The sequence below is a fragment of the Cervus elaphus genome, chromosome 28 (genome assembly GCF_910594005.1).
Source record: "Cervus elaphus chromosome 28, mCerEla1.1, whole genome shotgun sequence".
NCBI lineage: Eukaryota > Metazoa > Chordata > Mammalia > Artiodactyla > Cervidae > Cervus > Cervus elaphus.
The window spans coordinates 11,818,734-11,844,450 of NC_057842.1; the positions used below are offsets into that span (position 1 = coordinate 11,818,734).

At 38.7% G+C, this 25,717-nt stretch overlaps 1 protein-coding gene across 1 annotated transcript in view; it reads left to right on the top strand.

Moving 5' to 3' along the window:
- The window catches only part of COL19A1 (collagen type XIX alpha 1 chain), a 417,920-nt gene that overhangs the window by 13,911 nt on the left and 378,292 nt on the right, over nt 1-25,717 (top strand). Inside the window, exons 2-4 of the mRNA XM_043890428.1 lie at nt 147-273; nt 14,520-14,594; nt 15,433-15,532. Coding sequence (XP_043746363.1) covers nt 183-273; nt 14,520-14,594; nt 15,433-15,532 — 266 coding nt within the window. The 5' untranslated portion in view covers nt 147-182. The remainder of the gene's footprint in view (nt 1-146; nt 274-14,519; nt 14,595-15,432; nt 15,533-25,717) is intronic.

The following is a 25,717-nucleotide window of genomic DNA, read 5'->3' on the forward strand; positions in this document are numbered from 1 at the left end:
AATTATATATAATCAGATATCCAATTACATAATTATATATAATGTAAAAATCTATTGTGTTCTCCTTGGTGCTGAGGATTTTCTGGGGATAATAATGGAAGGAACTGCATACACTAGCTCAATTCAGATGGTTTGTTCTGTTGCAGATCTGTGGCTACTAGCCCCCATGGTTCAGAGGCGCCATGAGGCTCGCTGACTCTTGGAAGCTTTGGTTCTGGGCAGCAACGTTCCTGCTTCCTGTTTCTGCTTCCGTGATGAGCAGGGACAAGCCAGGTATCCAGCTCACCTTTGTGTTCAGTCACCAAATGTTCTTTATAGTCTTTATTTTAAAAAATTATTGAAGTAAATCTTACTATGGTCGAAGAGGACATAGATTAAATCTACAAGTAAAAAATAGATAAGAATTTATTGTTTTCCCCATTGACCTTCAAGTCACACATTGAGAATGCTTAAATTTACATTTTTCAATATATGTATTAGTCTAAATAGCTTTTGTTTATCTCATTGATATTTATAAATATAAGTATGCATTGTGTATCCGTGTGTCTATTTCTCCCTTTCACCTTTAAATGAGTTACTTAAATTATTCAGATTTTAATATGGAAACTCATTCCCAGTTAGTATTAAGGGACATTTCTAATGTTAATTAGGGAAAAGTGAAAACAGACTAAAATAGAAAAAGAAACAAAGCTTAATTATATGTCAGTTTTGTAGTGTCTCAGATGAAGTGAACAGGAAAATAACAGTCTTGAGAGTACTTTTTGACCTAAATAGATAATTGTTGTTATTTAGTGGCTGCGTTGTGTCCGATTCTTTTGCAACCACATGGACTGTAGTCCGCCAGGCTCTGCTTCCTTGGGATTTCCCAGGCAAGAATACTGGAATGGGTTGCCATATTCTTCTTCAGGGGATCTTCCCAACTGAGGAATCGAACCCATGACTCCTGCATTGACAGGTTAATTCTTTACCACTGAGCCATCAGGGAGGCCCTAATATTTACTTGCAGTTGTTAAATTATCAACCTCATAAATATTTCCAAAGGATTTGAAGGCAATTTGAAACATTTATTTCCATCTCTGATTTTTAAAAATGATCAAGTGGCTAATTTGGAAACCTTTTCTTGAACACTGAGTATGTGTAAGTTACTGAACTAGATGCACTCTATATTATAAAGTTTAACTAGACATACTGAAAAGCCATTTGTTAAACAAAGAGAAGCTCTGGTTTGCTTTCTGTGCAAATGACTACAGGTGATGGATTCTGACAATAGTCACATATGATGATATGTCCTGGGACTATGAGCTGTCTTGTGCTTATTCTTTCGAATATTTCTTTCAGAATTTTGGCTAACAAGGTATATACAGGTTTATAATACACCTCAGTAGAGACTTTTGAGACTTTTATAACAATCTCTTATAAAGATATAACACATCTGAGTCTCTTGAATATTTTGTCTTTATGATTTTTCACTAATTTGGCAGGAGGTACATTTCGTAAAATAATCTACATGGGAGTTTGAATATGCTAACACCGTATGAAGGACATCCTGTGTCTCTCATATGTTTTTGGGGTAGGGGAAGCACTTTCTTTTATCAGAAAAATCAGGAATGACTCATGGCAAAAAGAAGTACACAGGGCAGGGAGTTTATTCGGATAATGTTGCTACGCTCCTGAATTTTTTTAATGTCTATTCATTTTAAAGAGACATAGCAGGTAATGCAAGTAATTACTTCATCAGAGGGGATAGGACTTTTTTGGCTAGAAAGGAGAATGAATCAGTTTCCAGGCACATGCTAGTGTGTAATAAGTATTCCTGATGATGATCTGAAGGATCTACACAAATGGTTTTCCAGTTTTAGTGTGAATAAGGATCATCTTATTCTAGGAGTATTGATTCCCTAGTCCCACTCCAGAGACACCTGTGATGCAGGGCAGCCTGGGGCGGAATTCAGTAATTGACATTTTTAACCAGCTTCCCAGGTGAATCTAATGCCATATGTTTTAGGAAAATAAAGAAACACTCACCTTTTTGATAATTGTCTCTTCTTTCCTCAGCTTATGCTGCCAGGTTCCTTTTCTTTTTTATTTGTTTACTTATTAATTTACACTTTAATAACTCTTTTTGGAGGGGTAAGAACATTTAACATGAGCTCTACCCCGGTAACACATTTCTTTATTTTTATAGCTGATGTGACCTTCCATTTATTTATTTTTAAAATGTATTATTACATATTGATTTTTGACTCTGCTGGGCTTTCGTTGCTGCAAAGGGTTTTTCCTAGTCGTGGCTGGGGGGCCGCTCCGCAGTTGCGGTGCATGAGCCCCTGGTTGCAGAGGCTTCTCCTGCTGCGGAGCTCAGGCTCCAGGCGCGTGGGCGTCGGTACTTGTGGTGCGTGGGCTCAGTAGCTGCAGATCATAGGCCCCAGAGCACAAACTCGGTAGTTGTAGCACATGGAGCTATTGCTCCGTGGCGTGCGGGATCTTCCTGGATCAGGGATGGAACCCGTGTCTCCTGCATTGGCAGGCAGATTCTTCACCACTGAACCACCAGGGAGCCCCACACTTGTACGTGTATAGTACAGCGTTGTTGGCTACGGATCTCTAGAACGTAATCATCTTGCAGAACGGAAGTTCCCCCAGCTTGGGATTTGCCTGACTGTGATGCTCCTGTACTTTGCTATCCCAGTTCTTTAATCAGGGTTACCTTAACAAAGGGCCGTCTGGTCAAGGCTATGGTTTTTCCAGTGGTCAATGTATGGATGTGAGAGTTGGACAGTGAAGAAAGCTGAGCGCCGAAAAATTGATGCTTTTGAACTGTGGTGTTGGAGAAGACTTGTGAGAGTCCCTTGGACTGCAAGGAGATCCAACCAGTCCATCCTAAAGGAGATCAGTCCTGGGTGTTCATTGGAAGGACTGATGCTGAAGCTGAAACTCCAGTACTTTGGCCACCTCATGAGAAGGGTTGAATCATTGGAAAAGACCCTGATGCTGGGAGGGATTGAGGACAGGAGGAGAAGGGGACGACAAAGGATGAGATGGCTGGATGGCATCACCGACTTGATGGGCATGAGTTTGAGTAAACTCCGGGAGTTTGTGATGGACAGGGAGGCCTGGCGTGCTGCCATTCATGGGGTCGCAGAGTCAGACACGACTGAGCGAGTGAACTGACTGACTGACTGTATATGGGGCAATTGGAATGCATATGTTCTGGCTCAATTTACTCTACCAAATTAACCTTTCTGAAAGATTTTCCTGGGTGTGAATTCCAAGTTGATCATAAGTCTAGTAAGCTTTATGTAACTTGAAGCATGGAGGGAAATGACTAAAGAGGAAGAGTTGATTTTATCAGACTGTCTGGTAGGAGGTGCTCTGAAACAACTCACCCTAACTTGCGGTGGAAGTTACTTGATTGGAAGTATCATTTGCATTAATTGAAAGCGTCAGCACAGCCTGCGGGGAGGATTGCTGGCGAGGATGGCATCCTGAGCCTGGCCTGCCAGGGGCTCCTCTCCTGCCTGTGTGTCTGATTCACGCGCAAGCTCCCCTTTTTAGTTTCCTCATGTGCAGACCTGTGCGTGTGGTCACTAGCCATTTACCGGAGGGAAGTGATTACAGCTAAAAATAAAATATAACAAGTCTGAGGGAGAGGCTAGGATGTCAGCTCTGGAGCCCGTGAAGTTGTCAACAGTCTGCTGTTACATATACGAAGGATCATTCAAGTCTTTTAATTGCTTTACTGAACTCAATGGAGTACTTCAAGGTGACTTGCAATATTGGCTCAGTTGGGGTGGAATCAAGAATAATACAGAGAGATTCAATAACACCTTGAAAATTAAAATCCTGAAGCTATTCAGAATTAGTGGCTTCATATTCTTTGGTCAGTATTACCATTGTGTTGAGATTATAAGGCATACTTGACTGTTTTCACACAGCAGGTAAACAATTTGAATGTGGCTGTTTCAGCTCAGTTGTCAAACAACAGTGGGGAAGAGACTTGTATTAACAAATGTATGTCGCATGCATTAGCTCCAGACTGGCTTTAATCACTTTCTTAGAACATTCCTCTATGATAGAAGCTCATGTATCCTACAGCTTCCCTTTCTCCCCCACTCTCCTTAATCTAGGAGCTTCCCCGTTGGCTCTGCGACGTACTATGCTAAGTGGCTTCAGCCGTGTCCAACTCCTTGCAACCTCATGGACTGTAGCCTGCCAGGTGCCTCTGCCCATGGGATTCTCCAGGCAAGAATACTGGAGTGGGTAGCCTTTCCCTTCTCCAGGGGATCTTCCCAACCCCGGGATCAAACCCGGGTCTCCCGTATTGCAGGTGGATTCTTTACCATCTGAGCCACCAGCCGCTTGTAGTAAAGAACCCGCCCGCCAATGCAGGAGAAGTAACAGACACTGGTTCTGTCCCTGGGTCAGGAAGATCCCCTGCAGGAGGAAACAGCAACCCGCTCCAATATTCTTGCCTGGAGAATCCCATGGGCAGAAGAGTTTGGTGGACTGTAGTCCATGGGGTCGCAAAGAGTCGGACGCAACTGAAGGGATGTCACGCACACACGCTCCTTAATCTCAGGGAAGTGTGCTAAATTATCATCAAAAGTAATAAAAACAGAAAACAAGGCGAGGAGGTATGCTATTATATAGAGAATTTTATTTTATGTTTTGAAGAATTTCTCATGCTCAATATGGTATGAGGTTAAGAGTCTTTCCCTGGTGGTTCAGACGGGGTAAAGAATCTGCCTGCAGTGCAGGAGACTTGGGTTCGATTCCTGGGTCAAGAAGACACCCTGGGTCAGGAAGATCCCCTGGAGAAGGGAATGGTTACCCACTCCAGTATTCTTGTCTGGAGAATTCTGTGGACAGAGGATCCTGGCGGGCTACAGTCCGTGGGTTTGCAGAGTCAGACACAACTGAATGACTTTCACATACACACACGCACACGCACAAGTCCTACTGCTGATAAATGTACTTTGTAACTCCTAAATTTTTAAAGTGCTGGAAAGCTTCACAGTTATCAAATAAAGATTATGGCTCCTAACCACAGTTATTAAATAAAGCTTCAGAATTTTTAAATAAAGATTATAGCTTCTAACCAAGTATTCTCCTTTGGAGGAACAGCTCTGGACAAAAAATAAACAGTGAAGGTTCTGTGACCCCTTTGTTACCTCTTTGTTAAAATAGTTGTATTGTGGTTTTTTTCTTGTTTGGTCACTCTTCCATATTTCTTTGGTTATGTTCTGGTCTGATATTCTTTACCTCTTTTTGTTAACCATTGTTTCTCTCCCAACCTAGAATACTCCATAATCCTTTATCATAGGTATTAGCAAAGTATAGTGTACAGGGGTCCTAAGGACAACTAGTAACAATCAAAGGAAAGGCCTCTGTCAATAGGAAGTCTGTCAGCCTTAAAAAAATGCAAAGCACCTGAAAGTTCTTATTTTGATTCATTTATGAAAAAACTACAAGCTAGTTCTACATTTGTGGTAAACTTCTGTTCATCTCCTCAACTGTAATCCTGAGACAAATGTTGCATCATGAGTTTTGTCAGTAAAGGTAAAGAGAACAACTTTCCTCAATACATGTTAGAAAACAAGAGTGACGCCTGTCGGAATGGCTGCCCCCAAAGAGACCACACGTGACGAATGTTGGCAAGGGTGTGGGGAAAAGGGAGCCTTTGTACGCTGTTGGTGGGAATGTAATTTGTTGCGGTTGTTGTGGAAAACTGTGTGGAGGTTCCTCAAAAACACATGACACAATTCCACACCTGGGTATATATGTGAAAAAACCCCACTAATTTGAAAAGATACATGCCCCTCAATATTCATAGCAGCATGGTTTACAGTAGCCAAGATTTGGAAGTAACCTAAGTGTCCATCAATGGATAAAGAATGAAAGATAAAGCAGGCACACACACACACACAATGGAACACTCAGCCATAAAAAAGAATGAAATTTTGCCATTAGCAACAATATGTGTGGACTTGGAGGGTATTATGCTAAATGATATGCTAAATGATAAATTCTTCAATGATATGCTAAATGGACTGTAGCCTGCCAGGCTCCTCTGTCCGTGGGATTCTCCAGGCAGTAATACTGGAGCCAGTTTCCATTTCCTGCTCTGGAGAATCTTCCTGACCCAGGGATCAAACCTGCATCTCCTGCATTGGCAGGCAGATTCTTTACCACTGCGCCACCTGGGAAGCCCATAAGTCAGACGGGGAAAGATGGAATCTAAAAAGCAAAATGAACTAATGAATGTAACAAAAAAGAAACGGACCCACAGATGTAGAGAACAAACTACGGTTACCAGCGGGGAGAGGGGGTAACATAGGGGTAGGAGGTTAAAAGGTACAAACTATTATGAATAAAATATGCTACAAGTATAAGCATTGGTGCTTGGAATATAGCCAATATTTTATAATAACTATAAATGGAGTGTAAGCTTTAAAAATTATACAACTATGTTGCACACTTGAAACATATAACACTGTACATCAACTATACCTCAGTTAAAAAAGAAGAGTGATAAACAGAACGCCTGTGAAACTGGACAGACTTAACTGTGATTATAGAGGTAATAATTCCATAATACTGGAGAAGGAAATGGCAACCCACTCCAGTACTCTTGCCTGGAAAATTCCATGGATGGAGGAACCTGGTAGGCTACAGTCCATGGGGTCACGAAGAGTTGGACACAACTGAGCAACTTCACTTTCTTTCTTTCCATAGTTCCCTTTGGAGAAGGAGGTGGCAACCCACTCCTGTGTTCTTGCCTGGAGAATCCCATGGACAGAGGCGCCTGGTGGGCTGCGGTCTATGGGGTTGCAAAGAGTCGGACACGACTAAGCAACTAACATACACAATTCCATAACACAGTATGTGTACTCCTGAGGATATGAAGAAATAGAAAAAATGAAGCAGTCAAAACAGACGAGAGAGACATGTTGCAGTTCGTCAGGAGGCAGCTAATGCCTTCCTCCCTTCTCGCATCGCACGCATTGCTCCCATGTAATCCCTTCCATCCCTGTGCTATTTGAGAGGAGAAAAAAGGAATACAAACTGCCTTTCGTGAATACCAAACTGACGACTTTTACATATAAGTGGGCGTGGAAAGACCAGAGCAATGATAGGCAAAATATGTTTCGAAAGGCATGTGATCTAGTTTCTGGACTAGAACGCTTACCAGTTGAATAGGAGGCCAAGTCAGCAGGTGAGAACAAGGAGAAGGATTTAGAGATTAAGGGAACAAGTGATATTTTTCAAGCACATGTTTCAAACTGAGAGCGAGGACAAAATACCTTTCTACTAAATAATGAGAAGAATATCATAGGTACTCAGTTTGTTTGGAATGTGATTTTGAGAGGCATGTACAGTACAGAGGAAAAAGCAAGGATATGGGAAATGAGTTTTGTTTCGTCACTGCCATCAAGTCACTGTGTGATCTGGGGGCAAGTCACATAACTTCTCTTACACGACTTGCTCTCGGGCCCTCAGGTTTCTAATTTTTAGAGGAAGAGAAGGATAAAAATCTTTTTAAAATATATGTAATTTTTGTAGGTAATCTCAATGAAATCAGATAATCTTTCCCAAATTCGACCTAGCCTTCCTGTCTGGTGCTTTACCCCCTTGCAGTATGCTTACAACCCTATGAACTGCCCGGGTCCTGCAAGCTAAGTCAGGCGGAAACAGGGTCTGACAATCACCAACCGCGTCTTAAGATAAATCTGTCAAAGACTTCTGCACTAACATTTGAAAAGGTCTGTTGATTAAGGACCCCTAAGTAGTGCATCTTTTGTGGTGAATTTTTAGTAATCACTTTTGCAAGGTTACCACGAGCCTTTGAAGAAATGCTGCTGCTGCTAAGTCGCTTCAGTCGTGTCAGACTCTGTGAGACCCCATAGACAGCGCCCACCAGTCTCCGCCGTCCCTGGGATTCTCCAGGCAAGAACACTGGAGTTGGTTGCCATTTCCTTCTAATGCATGAAAGTGAAAAGTGAAAGTGAAGTCGCTCAGTCGTGTCCAACTCTTTGCGACCCCATGGACTGTAGCCTACCGGGCTCCTCCGTCCATGGGATTTTCCAGGCAAGAGTACTGGAGTGGGGTGCCATTGCCTTCTCCTTTGAAACACTACCCCTGCCTAAATTCTCCTGTCTACCTGACAGGATGCTTGGATATTTGGGTCTTATCAGTAGTTCTTCAAGATACATGCACATTTACCCCAAAAGTATGATTTAATTTATATTAAAATGTGTCATTGCTTAAAGAAATTAACATATCCAACTTTTTATATCCACTTCTATTGTATTGCCATTATATGCAATGAACCATGAGACCCATGCATTCAGCTTATTGTACCATGAGTCTTATACCCAAGGAATTAGCATTTAGTTGTTTTATTTTCAACAGAAATATAGTTGACTTACAATATTGTGTTAGTTTCAGGTGTACAGAAAAGTCGTATTTCTTTTTCAGATTCTTTTCTGTTATAGGTTATTATAAGATACTGGGTATAGTTCCCTGTGCTATATAGTAGGTCCTTGATGTTTATCCATTTTATATATAGTAGTGTGTATATATTAATCCCAAACTTCTAATTTATCTCTCCCCAACTTTCACTGTTGGTAACTGTAGAAGTCTGTTTTCTATATTTGTGGGTCAATTCTGTTTTGTAAATATGCTCATTTGTATCATATTTTTAAATTCTACATATAAAGTGATATCATGATATTTGGCTTTGTCTGACTGAAAGTGAAGCCTCTTGATGAAAGTGAAAGATGAGAGTGAAAAAGTTGGCTTAAAACTTAACATTCAAAAAAAAAAAAAACTTAACATTCAGAAAACTAAGATCATGGCATCTGGTCCCATCACCTCATGGGAAATAGATGGGGAGACAGTGGAAACAGTGTCAGAACTTTATTTTTTGGGCTCCAAAATCACTGCTGATGGTGACTGCAGCCATGAAATTAAAAGACGCTTAGTCCTTGGAAGGAAAGTTATGACCAACCTAGATAGCATATTAAAAAGCAGAGACATTACTTTGCCAACAAAGGTCCGTCTGGTCAAGGCTATGGTTTTTCTAGTGGTCCTGTATGGATGTGAGAGTTGGACTGTGAAGAAAGCTGAGTGCCGAAGAACTGATACTTTTGAACTGTGGTGTTGGAGAAGATTCTTGAGAGTCCCTTGGACTGCAAGGAGATCCAACCAGTCCATCCTAATAGAGATCAGTCCTGGGTGTTCATTGGAAGGACTGATGCTGAAGCTGAAACTCCAATACTTTGGCCACCTCATGTGAAGAGTTGACTCACTGGAAAAGACCCTGATGCTGGGAGGGATTGGGGGCAGGAGGAGAAGGGGACGACAGAGGATGAGATGGTTGGATGGCATCACCGACTCGATGGGCATGGGTTGGGTGGACTCCGGGAGTTTGTGATGGACAGGAAGGCCTGGTGTGCTGCGATTCACGGGGTCGCAAAGAGTCAGACGTGACTGAGCGACTGAACTGAACTGAACTGACTTACTTCACTTAAATTTAACGTTTAGTTTTCATTTTTTTGGTTCAGCTTTTCATAACAGAGCACATATACTAGAGATATAAAGCTGTATTTGATTTTTATAAACTGAAGACTTTAGTGAAAAGCATTTTCATAAATATTACTGGAAATGTTCAATTTTATTTACTTCAAAGTGACAGATGTATTATCTTGGCATCATCATATATTCATTAAGTCTGCAGAAGAATTTAAGTAAGATATATACTGTTTCCAACTTGGCAATAAGCTAACATACCTTCCAGTCATTACCAATGCATCATAGTAGGAAGTTCCTTCCATAGTCTGGATATGTGCTTGCCAATCATCTGTTGGAGTCTCCCTGTATACACTGTGAAGAATTTAAAGTTAACCTCATTTACAACAGTCATATAGTCATTCAAAGTCACTGTAAAAAATTTGATCACAATTTTGGTGTTGTGTTTTATAAAAATTACTTTTAGCTTACAGTGCTTTCTCAAAGACAAGCTGTTTTCCTCACTTTGTTGAGGTATTACTCACACAAAGGTCCACAAAATATAGGTTCACAGTGCAGTGAACTTTTGCATAATGTATTTACACATCTGTGAAACTGTCACTCAGATCCAATTATAGAACTTTCCAGAACCCCAGAAGACTTTCCTGGATCCCATCCCAGCTGACACCCTACCAAGGTAACCAGTACTCTGATATAGATAAGTCATGCAATCTCTTGAACTTCCTATAAATGGAATTCTGAAGTTTGTATTCTTTGGAGAATGGTATTTTTTTCCACTTATATCTATGAAATTCATCCAGGTCATTGCATATAGCAATGGTTCATTCTTTTTTATTGCTACACTTTTTCACTGTATATACCATGATTTGTTTATTTATTCTTGTCAATGAACATTTAGTTGTTTCCAGTTTTAGGTGTTTATGAGTAATGCTGTGAGAAATATCCCTTCTAAAAGAGCCTTTTACACTATTTCTGTACTCCTTTTTCTTGAGTTATTGATGTTCCAGGTCATAGAGTTCATGACTATTTAGCTTTAAGAAATGCTACCAATTTTCTTAAGTGGTTGTACTGATTTCCACTCCCATGAGCAGCAACATAGGGCATCTTTCCTGCTCCACATCCTCATGAGCACTTGTGCTGTTCTTTACTTTTTAGCCATTTAGTGGTGCCTCACTGTGATTTTGCTTTGCATTTCCCTGATTACTAAAGGCGTTGAGCACCTTTTCATGTGCAGGTTGGCAATACAAATATTCTCTTTTGTCAACTGCTTAGTTGATTTTTTTTTCATATTATTATCATGGGGTTTTCAAACTTTTCCTAATCAAGTTGTGAAAATTCTTTGGATATTCTGGATATGATCCTTTGTTGGAAATACATATTGTAATAGTCCCTGGATAGCCTTTTCACTCTTTTAACATTGTCTTTTGATTATTAAGATTTCAATGAAGGCCAATTTATCAACCTTTTGTGCTTTCTGTGTCCCTATCAATGAATATTTTCTACCCTCAGTTCATTAAGATTTTACATATTTCTGTAGTCCTTTATTGTTTTACCTTTCACATTTATGTCTAAGATAATCTCTAGTTAATTTCTGTGCATGGTGTGAGGTAAGGGTTCAGTTTTGTTCTACATTGATGTCCCATTGATCCAGAATCATTGATTGAAAAGACCATCCCTTTCTCATTGGAACTGCACTGGCCCTTTTGTGGTAAATCAGGAGACCATATGTGCACAGGTCTGTGTTTGGACTCTGTTCTACTGATTTGTTTATATGTGTACCAGAACTACATTATAAAAATCCCTGGTGTACAATATTGTAGATCCTCTGGCTTCTTGTTCTACAGTTTTGTTTTAGCTATTCTAGTTTTTCTGGAGCTCCACTTAAATTTGAGAATCAGCTTGTCAGTTTTCACACACACACTCACATAGGAATACACACACAACCTGCTGGGATTTTAATTGGTACTGAACTACACCTAGAGATAAAATTGAGAATTGACATAACAATATTGAGTCTTTCAGTCTAAATACTTGGTTAATCCATTAAGTTATTTAGGACTTTAATTTCTCTCTGCAACACCATCTAGTTTTCAGTGCAGAGATCTTGATGGGATATTTGGTTTTTATAAAAATGATGATGAACTCAGATAAAAATGGATATGACTTCAATTTTCTTTAAAAAAATGGGCAGCATTTACAAAATATCCAGTTTTGTTATTATGTAGGACTTGAAATCATGTTAAGATCTCTGAGACAGGAGTTTCCAAAGTAGCTAAATATTCTTTAAAGTTATTCAGTGCTATATGTTTTAATTGTGTGTGTCACATCTTATACCTCTGATTAAGTGGTAGCACTATTTATAACTTGATTTATTCTTCTGAGGCTGTGTCACCACCCTTGAAGTCTACGATGCATTTGTTAAGTGAGGGACTGAGAGGCTGAGCAGCTGACCGGGAGAATCAGTAGTTTCCACTTTCCATAAGAGCAGGACACAGTTTGACTTTCAGCAGTTCATCTCTGTGTCATAAAAACTTTGAGGTTATTAAACCCAAACATGAATTTCAGAAAACATGAATTTTTGGAAAAATAAGGTTGTAATTATAAGATGGCGAAATATTTCATCAATTTAGGTTAAGAATTGTCTAGTTGTACAGTTGGCATATTATAAAAACTGGCTGCAATCACACCTGAAATGGATATTAATTTCCTAGAATCTTGTTGTTCAGTCACTAAGTCATGTCTGATTTGAACTGCAGCACACCAAGCATTTCTTTCCTTCACTATCTCCCAGAGTTTGCTCAGACTCATGTTCATTGTGTTGATGCTGCCATCCAACCGTCTCATCCTCCATCGTCCCCTTCTCCTCCTGCCTTCAATCTTTCCCAGCATCAGTGTCTTTTCCAGTGAGTTTGCCCTTCACATCATATGATCAAAGTACTGGAGCTTCAGCTTCAGCATCAGCCCTAATGAATATTCAGGGTTGATTTCCTTTAGAGCTGACTGATTTGATCTCCTTGCTGCCCAAGGGACTCTCAAGAGTCTTCTCTAGCACCACAGTTTAAAAGCATCAATTCTTCAGTGCTAACCCTTCTTTACAGTCCAACTCTCACATCCATACATGACTACTGGAAAAACCATAGCTTTGACTATATAGACATCTGTCAACAAAGTGATGTCTCTGCTTTTTACTAAACTGTCTAGGTTTCTCATAGCTTTTCTTCCAAGGAGCAAGCATCTTTTAATATTGTGGCTGCAGTCACTGTCAGCTCAGACACTCAGTCGTGTCCAACTCTTTGCGATCTCATGGACCAAGGACTGCAGCACACCAGGCCTCCCTGTCCATCACAAACTCCCGGAGTTTACTCAAACTCATGTCCATTGAGTCGTGATGCCATCCAACCATCTCATCCTCTGTCGTCCCTGTCTTCTCCTGCCCTCAATCTTTCCTAGCATCAGGGTCTTTTCCAATGAGTCAGTTCTTCGGGTCAGGTGGCCAAAGTATTGGATTTTCAGCTTCAGTGTCAGTCCTTCCAATGAATATTCAGGAATGATTTCCTTTAGGATTGACTGGTTTGATCAACTTGCAGTTCAAGAGTTTGCTCCAACACCACAGCTCAAAAGTATCAATTCTTTGGCAATCAGCTTTCTTTATAGTCACTTTATAGTCACTTTTGCAGTCACCGTAGTCTGAATTAAGTTTAAATATACCCCAGATAATAAGAAATTAGTGTATACATGTATATTATTATATTAGTATATCGGGATATGTAAATCCACTGTGAGTGGAAGCAAACTTGATCGTTTCTTTGAACATCATTAATTGCCTCAACACATAATTAGTATTTTCTCAGTGATTTTTTGGAGAAAGCAATGGCAACCCACTTCAGGTCTCTTGCCTGGAAAATCCCATGGATGGAGGAGCCTGGTAGGCTATAGTCCATGGGGTCGCGAAGAGTTGGACATGACTGAGCGACTTCACTTTCACTTTTCACTTTCATGCATTGGAGGAGGAAATGGCAACCCACTCCAGTGTTCTTGCCTGGAGAATCCCAGGGACGGGGGAGACTGGTGGGCTGCTGTCTATGGGGTCGCACAGAGTCTGACACGACTGAAGCGACTTAGCAGCAGCAGCAATGATTTTTATCACATTTATTTTTCATTATAGACCACTTTATTATGGCAGAAGTCTGCTTTTGCTTTTTAGTTTTATTTTAATAACTTATTTCAGGCTGCTCTAACAAAAATACCATAGGGTTTGGAGCTTAACCTACAGACATTTATTTAACACAGTTCTGGAGACTAAGACTGGGATCAATGTGCCAACCTGGCTAAGTTCTTGTGAGAGCCCTCTTCCTTATTTCCTCACAAGGTGGAGATAAAAAACTCCTATTTCTCCAGTTTTTGTAAAGGATATGAATCCCATCATGAGGGCTGCACCCCTATGACCTCATCAAACTTAATCACGTCCTAGAGGCCCCACCTCCAAATACCATCACCCTGGGGATTAAGACCTCAGCATAGGAATTTGGGGAGGGACGCGTTTAGTCCATTGCCATCTCCTTCTGCTGTAAAGTTTAATATCACTAATACCAAAACCTGAATAGAAGTTGTGTTAAAATAGTAGTAGTTCACTTGTTCTAATATTAGAATATACTTTGAATATGAAAATTTAACAATATTAAAGCTAGCTAATTTCCTACTGTCAAGTATATTGTAGCAATTAGAATATTAGAGCAATAAAATTCTAACAATAGCTAAGACTAACAAGCATTGTCTGTATTCCAGACACTTCACGTATATAATCACATGTAATTCTCATGAACACACAATGAAATGGGTAATACTCTTATCCTCATTAAAAAAAATTTAATAAAAGGTTTAATTTCTTTCCATTTTATCTTACATTTCTGATTATATTAAATGATTCACATTTATTCAAAGAAAAACAATAGACAATGTACTGAAAATTCTCAATATATTTTTTTTAATAGAAAAACAATGTCCTATACTGAGAACAGAGGGACACCAGTTTACACAAGACAACAGAGATAAACTTGAAGTTTCAGGTAAGCATGATAATCTTTCACAAGGAAGCATTTTTGTGTAAAATTATAACCAAACATGTTGTGTACTGTAGATGACTCCTTGACATTGTAATTTAAGATGATAAGACCAATATCAATAAATTAAAAGCAAAGCAGGCAGATGATATACAAAAATTTCTGAGAGCAGAATTCTACATTGTTTAACCTGATGACCAACAATTCAACCTCTTGGAGAACAAATGTTATTTGAAATTATAAAAGTTGTATCTATTGTAGAAAATGTGAAATAAAGAAAAGAAAATGTATGAAAAAGAAGATCTCAATACCCCAATATGGCGATGGCACTCATTTTGGAACGTACCTACCCTTCTTTCTCTTTCTTTTTTCCCTTTCCTCCTCCATTTTCTCTCTCCACCTCCCTCCACCCTGACTCATGCACACGTAATCATAATCCATAAACTGCATCTGAAATCCATGCATTTCCCCACATGAACATATATTTTTCTAAAGCATGATATTTTTAAAAAGGCTGCTTAGATTTCAATTGGATGGGTATAGTGCTTTTTATTTAACTAGTTTTCTGTCTTTAGCTATCAGAGCTGGTACAATAAGCTACTCTGATTATTTATTTAGAATCATTCCTAGATCAAAGAAAATTAATACTTGAATCTTTGGAAATATATTTTGTCCTCCTATATCCTAAAGAGAGGAAATGGAAATCAAGAAATTTATGATTTAACCTGAAATAATCAATCTGCAGATAATGACTACAAAAGAATCCTATTTAAAAATCAGTATCTCTGTGAGTTTACTATATTTAATAAAACTGCTGGATTAAATCATTTGTCACACTTCACAGGTTTTGACCTAGGAGAGCGCTTTTCTCTGAGACATATGTTTTGTGAAGGTGATAAAACCTGTTTCAAACTGGGAAGTTCACTTCTTATTAGAGACACCATGTAAGTAAAACAATAATTTTTCTTAATGTTTTTTAATATTACATAAACTACTCTCTAAAGAGATTCCAAATTACTTGTTTAAAAAAAATTATCTTGACAGTATCACAATCACTTGAATGCGGCAGTAAACGTGATGTTTTTATACTGTGGTTTTTAATAATCTTTGCAAACTGATCTTGTTCTGTGGTGTTAATTTACATGTATAGATAGAGGCATGATTATTATAAAATAGTAATTAAATCTATTTTTGAAAAAGTATTATTTATGTTTAAATAGACTAACCAAAATTAGATTTTAAAATGTGAATTTGAAACATAAGACCAATGTAGACTTAGAGACAAAGACTGATATTTATTATATTTATTTCCACATGCTTCATGCATAGAGATAAGCTCTATGATAAATTAAAAGAATTTAGCCCGTATTCATTGTATATACTGTATAAACAGTAGGATAAAAAAAACTTTTTCTTTTTTTTGTTTTGATCTTGATACTTATTTCAAAATGGATTTACCTCAGGCTTTTTTTATTGTTAGTTATCTTTATTACACTTTTTCTTCTGATAAATGAGATTAAAAAGAATCACTTTCCCTTTAAATATTGCCAATTGGTCAGCAATTATACAAGGCAAGAATTCACCATATGGTTGACTATAGGTAACTGGCAGATGGATCCAGAGTAAATCAGAAAGCCTGAGTCATCAAGAAGGCAGACAGAACATACATGGTTCTGATATTCAGCCTTTGAGTCCAAGATGAACATTCCAGTGTATGACTACACTGCAATGAATAAAGCATAAAATTCTGCTTGGTTTAATATGCAACACAGATGTTTTTGTGTGAAAACACACATGGATGTTTCCACTTCCTGATGGGTATCTAATATTTGAGTTACCGGGTAGAGTTGTTGAGAATCTCAGCTTTGAAATTCTCAAAGAGAAATAGCATTAATTATCTTGTTGCCCATCCTCAGATGTATCATGTAAACCAGGTTCCTAACTCCTTGAGAAAATTTTCTTTTAAACTTTCTATTTTGTGATCCTTTAGATACTTTTAGTTTAATGATATGGTTCCTTAAAAGTAAACTGCTCATTAATTGGTAAGAAATCAGAGGGCTAAGAGAGAGGGTAATTTGATATCAGGGAATGTAACGGTGATTGTCTGCTGGAGAAATTCAGCAGATGTCACTCTACAGACCTGTGCTATCATGGGTGTCTTAAGCCTGAAAGTGCCTTCACACACACGCATTAAACCCTCAGGGCTTGACAGCTCCCTGTCTGGGTGTTCATATGCAGGAAAGAAGAGTCAGTTTGTGTCTCATATATTTCATATATATTGCTTTAGATGTTTCTTAAACATAAATTTAATTAATGAATTTAAGAAAGGCAATAAATCCTTTTCCAAAAATTAAAATGCATGTTCTCTCTCACCTTCTGATGATTTAAACCCCTCTAATTCTGGCCAGGTGGCCAAAGTATAGGAGTGACAATTTTAAGCAGCTACATTGGAAAACTTGTTGCCACATTTAGACAGTGCCACTCTCTTTTGAGTATGTGTGGTAATAAGTACTATGTATGACTTGAAATTTATTTTTTGATTTTGGGCTCTGAATCACTGTGCAACTGCTGGACAATCAATGTAAGTTAATTCTCCAGCTCTGCACAGGAGAACTCTGGTCCCTCCACTGCAGGAAACTGGAGGGGATCTGGTTAAGCTGACAGCAAGTGTCAAGTAGCTTGGCTCATCTCCACTTACATTTTGCTCTGTGAGCCAAAGATGCTGGGATGCTTCTCTCACATGATGCCATCTTGGTTTTTCAATGAGACTGGAGTAAAGTTGCAGCTATTTATATATTTGTAAATGAGCTGCCTTGCAGAATCAGCATGTGAAAAGGCAGATGCTAATTCACATGGAAATTGGGACTTTTTCTATGCCTGAGCTTGTTTTTTCCATTGTTCTGGCATCTTCCAGGTTTAGGAGGGGAGATATTTTATGAACTGTTGGTCACTACCAAATGGACATTTAGTGCCTTTAGCCTGGCTTAACCTGGGGACCCAAAGGCAGCTCTTGCAAGGGTCCTTCAAGTAAACATTGTTGTCCCCAAAAAGGTCGGACAGGTTCAGGAACATCTGACCAACTTTCTATATTTGGTTTTCTTTTCAACTCATGTCCATCTTCAGTATTCCTTAGGATAGGATATGATAAGTACTGGGGGCTTGCTACCTAGTTTTCTAGAATCATCTTTCTGGAGGAAATTCCCTTAGCATTTTTTTTTTTTATCTACAAGTTACATATCTCTGATTATGTAGAAGAAATAATGATTTCTATACACATTGAGAGCAATATTCCAGATGAAAATGCTCTGCTTAAATTGTGTTTTGGTAATTATCAGGGAAAGTGGTGAAGTTTTGAGAGAAAATTACATAAAACATGCGTATGGTATGGAGCACCTTATTTATTTGGTATAATATAATTCTTTCATTCGTTGTTTGTATATAAGCATGTTTTTAAATAAAAATGTCTTAGTAGTTGAATAAATAAATTTAAAATGTAACAGAAAAAGTGAATTTCCTGATTTATTATTGAATTCAAGGATGGTTAAGAGCCTTATCTCTTAGGTTTGGTGTCTGTACAGAATAATGTATTGAGAAGGATTCTGAGGCCTTATTGAGTTCAGTGTGTTGGAGTGTTATGGCCCATTAGCAAAAAGAGGGGGAAGGGAGGGTTCACCTATGTCTCAAGTCTGTAGCTTCTCTAATTTTAGGATGATATCTATGAGTTGGTGGCTTTTGCTACTGAAAACAGTTCCCAAGAAGGGGGGAAAATGAGGCTATGTGTGAAAAAATAATCAGCACAGATTAATAAGATTTTATGAACTTGGATAGTGTAGCTAGAAACAGTTGGAATAATTGACAGATATGGTCCCCTTTGCTTTTGTTACAAACAAATACATCTCCAGTGAAGAGGAGTTGTCTCTGTCCCTTTCATTAAACTGGTGGTGCGTTCTGGAAGCAAAGGTCTGTTTAATGTCACAGCTTTGCATGGAGAAAATGAACTGGTGGGGGCTCTTCTCATTTGTGTCTTGTGATACATAATAATCCTCAGCAATAGGAAACCCCACACTATATACATAGAAAATGTATAGAATTTTTAAGGAGATTTTCAGTTTTTTTCTTTTTAAATTGTTCTGGCATCTTAAGCCTTAACAGTTCCCTTGGAAATATTCCTAAATATGGGGAAACTGTTATGTGTATTGCAGAGCATCATCAGTCTCTGCTACTATTGAATGATTTACTCTATGGGCATATCTTTTCTACACAAGCCTTCACATTACGCTCAGACTTTTATTACTGTATTATATTAAATAACACTACAATGTACCAGAAGGTTGTTTCCCCTGTTTTTCTAACTAAAGAGGCCAGTTAAGACCCACCACTTATTCATTCATTGCCTCCTTGTTTATTCTTCATGTGTCCATTCATTCAGTAAATGTTTATTGAGCCAAAAAAATCCATAAGATTGATTTTTCGAGTAGAAATCCAAGCTTGTTTTTAGAGATCTTGCTCTATATTTATAATTATGTTCCATCATTTTTTACCCATCTATTTGCATTTGATATGCAGATATCACCCAATTCCTTCAGTGGCATTAGAATTTTTTGTTAGGAAGTTCTGTGTTTTAACTCAAACCTTGTAAAAATTATAAATAAAAGTTGTAGCTTGCTGTAAAAGGTATTTTAGGGGTTCCTGAAATTTTCTTTTCTGATAAGGGTTGAATAAGAGGGAGCATTCAATAAGTTACTGAAATGAATCCAGTCGAGTCCAGAGCTCATCCTTTCATTTAACATTTACTAGTTTACTGTGGACTGAGCACTTCCTTAAGCTCTGGGATTGCACTGGTGAAGGATGCAGGTGTAATCTTGTCTTCCCAGAGCCTGCTGGAAAGATACACAATGCAAAGAAAGCTGTACTTTGTTCTTGCCTTGACCTGAGAGGAAACTGGGCTGTGTTCTCTCATTTGAGCAAAGGCTGCCGGACTCAGCTCCTCTCGTAAAAGCTATGCCTCCTTAAGCACCACACACAGGTTGATTTTCAGTATTTTCATTCCTTCCCTCATAAGAGCCAGCTTTCCCACCATGTTTAATTTTTATTACTCTTTGGGACCTCTCCAAGTTCTCAAAACCAGTTAAATCCTAAATCTCAAAATTACATTCAGAACTCTGATACTAAAGCTTCTCATTGCTGAAAATTTTAGGAGGATTACTTCATCATTTCATTAAACTATAGAAAATGAATATTTATGCATTCCTTGGATTTCACTTGGGGCATTCTATATAGGAAGTTTCCCATGTAATGAAACGTGACTCAGTAAAAAGCTGTCCAGCTGTTTACATGAGGTTGACTGACAGCCGCACATAACTCTGCCAACCAGTCCAAGCTCATACGGCTCACGGCACAGCAAGCCAATGAGGTGAGGGAAGATGGTGGACTCATGTCCCAAAGAACCGTCTTACCTGAGGTGGAGCTCAGGCTTCTTTTCTACTGAAAGGGGAGGGAGTGTTGCTGGTCGTTGCAAACTTCTTGGCTTTGGAATCCTTTGTTCTCGCAGCATCCACAGGTCTGGTTTCACGGTGTTCCTATAAATCCTCAACAAGACAAACGTTATTCTCTGTTCTGCAACTTTTTATCTCTGTATGAATGGAAAAGCACTTTACCTTTAAAGGTTAGAATCATGAGAATGGGCTATCGTGTATATTTTGGGCTACAGGCAACATTTTTTTTTTAATAGATTAACTTATAGCAAAAGCATTAGAACCTTTAACAAAAGTTAAAGAAACAGATCCAATATAGAGTCATATTTGTTCTTCTCTGTTATAATTTTTCTGTCGCTATATTTCCTTAACTATAGCTTGGCATACCAAAAATGTGCAGTGAGTCATTAAATCATTCATTCTTAAGACAAAGGAAAAACCTGATAGGTTCACAATTAATAAATTTTTAAAAATCATACAACTTATCCAAATTTTATTTTATTTTTTATAATTTCTTTTATTGAAGTAGAGTTGATTTACAATATTGAGTTAGTTTCTGCTATAAAACAAAATGATTCAGTAATACATATATATTAATAAATTATTTTTCATATTGTTTTCCTTTATGAGTTATCACAGGATATTAAATGTAGTTTCCTGTGCTACCTAGCAGGACTTTACTGCTTATCCATTCTATATATTATAGTTTATATCTGTTAACCCCAAATGCCCAATACATCCCTCCCCTACTTCCTCTCCCCCTCTGCAACCACAAGTCTGTTCTGTATGTCTGTGAGCCTATTTTTCTGTTTCATAGATAAGTTCATTTGTGTCCTATTTTAGATTCTACATATAAGTGATATTGTATGGTATTTGTCTTTCTTTCTCTGACTTACTTCACTTAATATGATAATTGGTCGGTCCATTTGTGTTACTGTAAATGGCGTTATTTCATTCTTTTTAATGCAATTTAGGAAAATTTTATATATTAGAAAATAATTTTAAGAGTATTATACAGATTTTAAGAATGCATGGAAATATTTACTTCTGTATCATAAGAACCTCTCATCTTTTTCTAGAAAGTTAAGGGGTATTAGTACATTCCATTAACAGTTTATGTTGAGATGGTTACTTATTGGTTCACAACCACAGAAATTCCCCAGATGAAATCTGAAATTGGTCTCTGTACACAGGGGGCAATGGGAGACTGCAGAAAGGGGCAGAGCAACCCAGATGGGCAGTCGGCAGGTTTCCTGAGCAAGGCAACTTACATGTGAGACTTTTCTTGCATGCCACAAGAGCAGTAGATCTCTATAGCCACCGGCCAGAATCACAGTTTATGTAGAGCCTTCATGGGGGTCAGTCATGTACACTGTCCAGATGGTCTCAGCTACACATTACTCTCTCAAGGCTGCACCCTTGAAAGAACTCCTACCATGGAAACAGCAGGCAGAAAAGTACATTCCAAAGACAGGGGAGAAGGTTGCCTCTGGTGGTCCCTCTGGTTGCCCGGGACCAGCTCACAGGTCATCTGGTGGGCAAATCTTGTCAATGACCTCTTCCAGCACTTCTAAAATATAATATGAAATATTATCAGCTTAGTATGTCCATTTAACAGAAACATTTAATATTATCATCAATTTAAGTAAGGATTTTCCTCCTTCAGATTTTATATAATTATATAATTGAATTTTATTTTATTTTATATAATTAAATAGTTGGGGGTAAAATTAAAAAGTGTCAGTAATTGATCAAATGTATATAGATTCTACCTGGGTTGGGAAGGGCAACCTTTCCATGGAGGAGGGCATGACAACCCACTCCAGTATTCTTGCCTGGAGAATCCCAAGGACAGAGGAGTCTGGCAAGCACATATAGATTCTACAACATTCATATCTAGTTTATTTTGTTTTATTTTATTTTGGACACATCATTTACCATATCTACCATCTTGAAAGAAGTGAAAGTGTGTGTTAATCACTCAGTCATGTCCAACTCTTTGCAACCCCATGGACTGTAGCCCACCAGGCTCCTCTGTGGAATTCTCCAGGCAAGAATGCTGGAGTGGGTTGCCATTCCCTTCTCCAGGGGATCTTCTCCACCCAGGGACTGAACCCAGGTCTCCTGCGTTGCAGGTGGATTCTTTACCATCTGAGCCACCAGGGACCCATCTACTGTATTAATGAATGTTTAAGTGAATGATATGCCATTGCTGACTAGAGGTATAATGTTGTACAGAAGATCTCTAGAGTTTATCTTCTTTTTAATTATAGCTAATTACATGTAAATTATCTCAAATATCCTTATGCCACTTATCTTGAGAATAGTGAAGTACCAGTTAAATCTACTACTTAGGAGTCATAGTAATGCAGATATTATGATACGGTAATAAAATTAAGGTGTCCTATCTTGGTAATTACTTGGGCCACTTTGACAGTCATTAATTAAATGTACTTGTATGGTTGGATTATATATTACATTTTTTACTTTACCTGTCTTTTTATCCCATGAATCAAATCTTATAAGGGACAACAGCAAAGAGACCAAGCAAAGAGACTTTGCTTGGTTGTGGGAAATATATAGGTATCTGTGGAATGTGCACTGCAGGTTTCCAGAATATACAAAGGAAAGAAGGCATGGAGGCACATCCTTGAGTCATCTTTAATCTTATTTGCCCCATAAAAATGCTATGAAGATTAATTAGCTATTAATCTTTAGTGGTGGTAAATGTACTGCTTTTACAATGGCTATAAACCCAAATTTAAGCATGACTTTAAATTTATGAGTTAACCCGAGCACTGATTGTAGTAATATATGATGTTTTGTTATACTAGTGCTTGAGAATAGCTTTAGATTTTTTTTGATTGACAGAACTTCCTGTTTCATGAAATAGCTGTGGATAGTCTAATCCTCATTCTCAGACACAGAGTCAGATAGGAAGATGCAATTATGATTTCAGTGATAACTTTGAAATCTATGTCGATTCAAGAAAAATAATTGTGCCAACCAATAAGTCATTAATTTAGTATCACTTCAGTTCTTTCAACTTAACCATAAAGGCTAATCAAAAATAAGCATGGAAGTCATAAAGCTTCTCGTGTTATTTTATGTGACTCACACCAGTCTGGTAAGACCTTGTCCATGTCTTGGTTTAATTAGCACTTACATTTCCTAAAATACATTTTCCAGATCAGGTTAAAGTTTTTATCATTTTAAATGAAAAAGCAATATATTCAAATAATTGACTTTAATAATTTCTGTCACACTGGCTCTGTAATTTGGGAGCAGTCACAGGTTCAGTGAAACTTTTAACTTATGTGGACACGTGTGATCATGCCATGCAGAATTACCATCTGGTTGGTTGACTATGAGACTGAATTGACCAGATGTTGTGTCAACAATTATTTCTCTTATTTGAACCATCGCAATTTGGGCTTTCCACCTTGGAATTTTTCTGCTTCAGCTGTCCTCTTCCAAGGGGAACCTCCGGTTTCCAAAGATTAACCCCTTCACTTGGGCTTTTAATCTTCTCCTTGTCAACCTCCTTTTAGACCTTGATCCACACATGATCCCCTTTGCTCATTTTTGATACCCTCTTCACAGGATCCTGTCCCCTTAATCTACAAATACGTATTTAATTCTTCCTTGTTCTAGAAACATGTTCCCTTGACAGTCCCTATTCCTCCCAAACTGCTCAAGGGAAGAATGTAACTGACCACTTTCACTTTCTCACACACCCCGTAACCCATTCAGATATGACTAGGACTCCTGAATACTGTGGAAATGTCTCTTTCCAAGTCACTGGTGACCACTGTCCTGCACCAATGCCAGTGACCTAAGTGGGGCTCAGACCTGCCTTTGTTGACTCACTTCTCTCTGTCACAGTTGCCCACCATTTCTGCACAGTGGAGTCCTACACATTCTAGAAAGCTGACCTTCTACACTGCCCTCACTGATGTCCTCATGCAAGTCTCCTTCGTTTTTTGTGATCCAATATACTTCTAAAATACTTTTTATATAATGCTGAGCTCTCACTCTGGCTCAGATAATGTAAATATTCCCAGGACGCATTACTATGTGGGCTCAAAGCATGTCAGAGTAAGATCAGTGCCTACATTGCCATGACTCCAACTTTTTACCTGCACAACTGCAAAACCTCAGCTCCCTCTTAAAGGCTGTGCTTCTTATTTCCTGGAGCCCCGCGAGTGTTGCACGTGCACTCATGTCCAAAAGGAAGTGTGTCTCTGTTCTTTGTGTGTGTGTGATTTATTGCTTTCTTATAACAGCACAGTTACAATTTTGACCATTTGTCAGTGTACAGTTCAGTGGCATTAAGTAACTTCACGTTGTTGTGCACTCATCACCGCCGCCACTCCCAGAACTTTTCCGCCTTCCCAAACTGAAACTGTACCCATAAAACAATAACGCTTCATCATTCTCCCCTAGCCCCGGACAACCATCATTCTACTTTTTGTCTCTTGACTCCTCTAGGGGTGTGGAATCCTACATCACTTGTCCTTCTGGGTCTGGCTTATATCACTTTTTGCTTCGGTTCCTGTATCCTAATCTCCTTCTAAGTGCTTGTCATCTCTGCCTCTGCGCTCGTCCCCTCCATGAAAAGGCTTCTCCCTAGGACCCAGTCAACCTCCACTCATGACTGCTTATTATCAGCCTTCAGAGCCAAAGCTGCTCTACAATCTGTGGCTAAATGGGGCTTGTGTGTGCTTTGGAGGACGGTGGCATGGTCTCTGTGACCCTTAGCTGTCCTGTGGATCCCAAGGCAGTGCTGCTTGCATACAGAACCTCACAGTGAAATTTTGTTTGGCTGTGTGGCGAGGCTTGTGGGATCTTAGTTCCTGGACCAGGGACTGAACTCAGGCCATGGCAGTGAAAGTGCTAATTTGTAACCACTGGACTCCCAGGGAATTCCCTCTCACAGTGGACTTAGCAAATATAATTCAACTAACTCTTGGCAACTGACTCTGTGGGGCTCAGAAGCCCATTGATATGGATACTAGGCAATCCTCTCTAATATTTTCACAGACAATAGCTCTCTTCCCGTTTATCCATAATAAGAATATGAAATTCCCTTTGCTTAAGAGAGCTGTGTAAGAAAAAGTATTTCATGATGCTGTCTCCATTATTTCCAAGTTCACCTTTAATGCCAGTGAAAGAAGAAATTCTAATGAAGTATTTCACTCAATTCCCAAATAATACTGAATACTCACTATGTGCCAAGCACTGAGAATTTAAAAATAAAAGTCCTAGTTATTTCTGTCTGGGAATTACAGCATTGTAACAGTCTTTAGATATTAGGTATAGTAGATGTTGGAAGAACCAGAGGAGCCTTCGGGGAACCAGGAAAAGCTTCATAGGGGATATGAAAAGTAGAAACCTGAGGATAAGCACAGATTTACCAGGTGGTAGTTAGAAGAGGTATTGTGGTGGTTTTAAAGGTCAATGTAATTTGCATACTGGTGAGAAATCCCACGTGGTTAGTAAACACAGCCGGAAGACTCTAGGGGTGAAGAAGGCTGAAGGGCATCTGAGCTGCTGTTTTGAAAGGCCTTCTGGGTCAGGCTAAGGGATTTGAACTTTACTCATATAAAAAAAGGAAAGGAAAGGTGAAAGATGTCTGGACTCTGAAGAGAAATC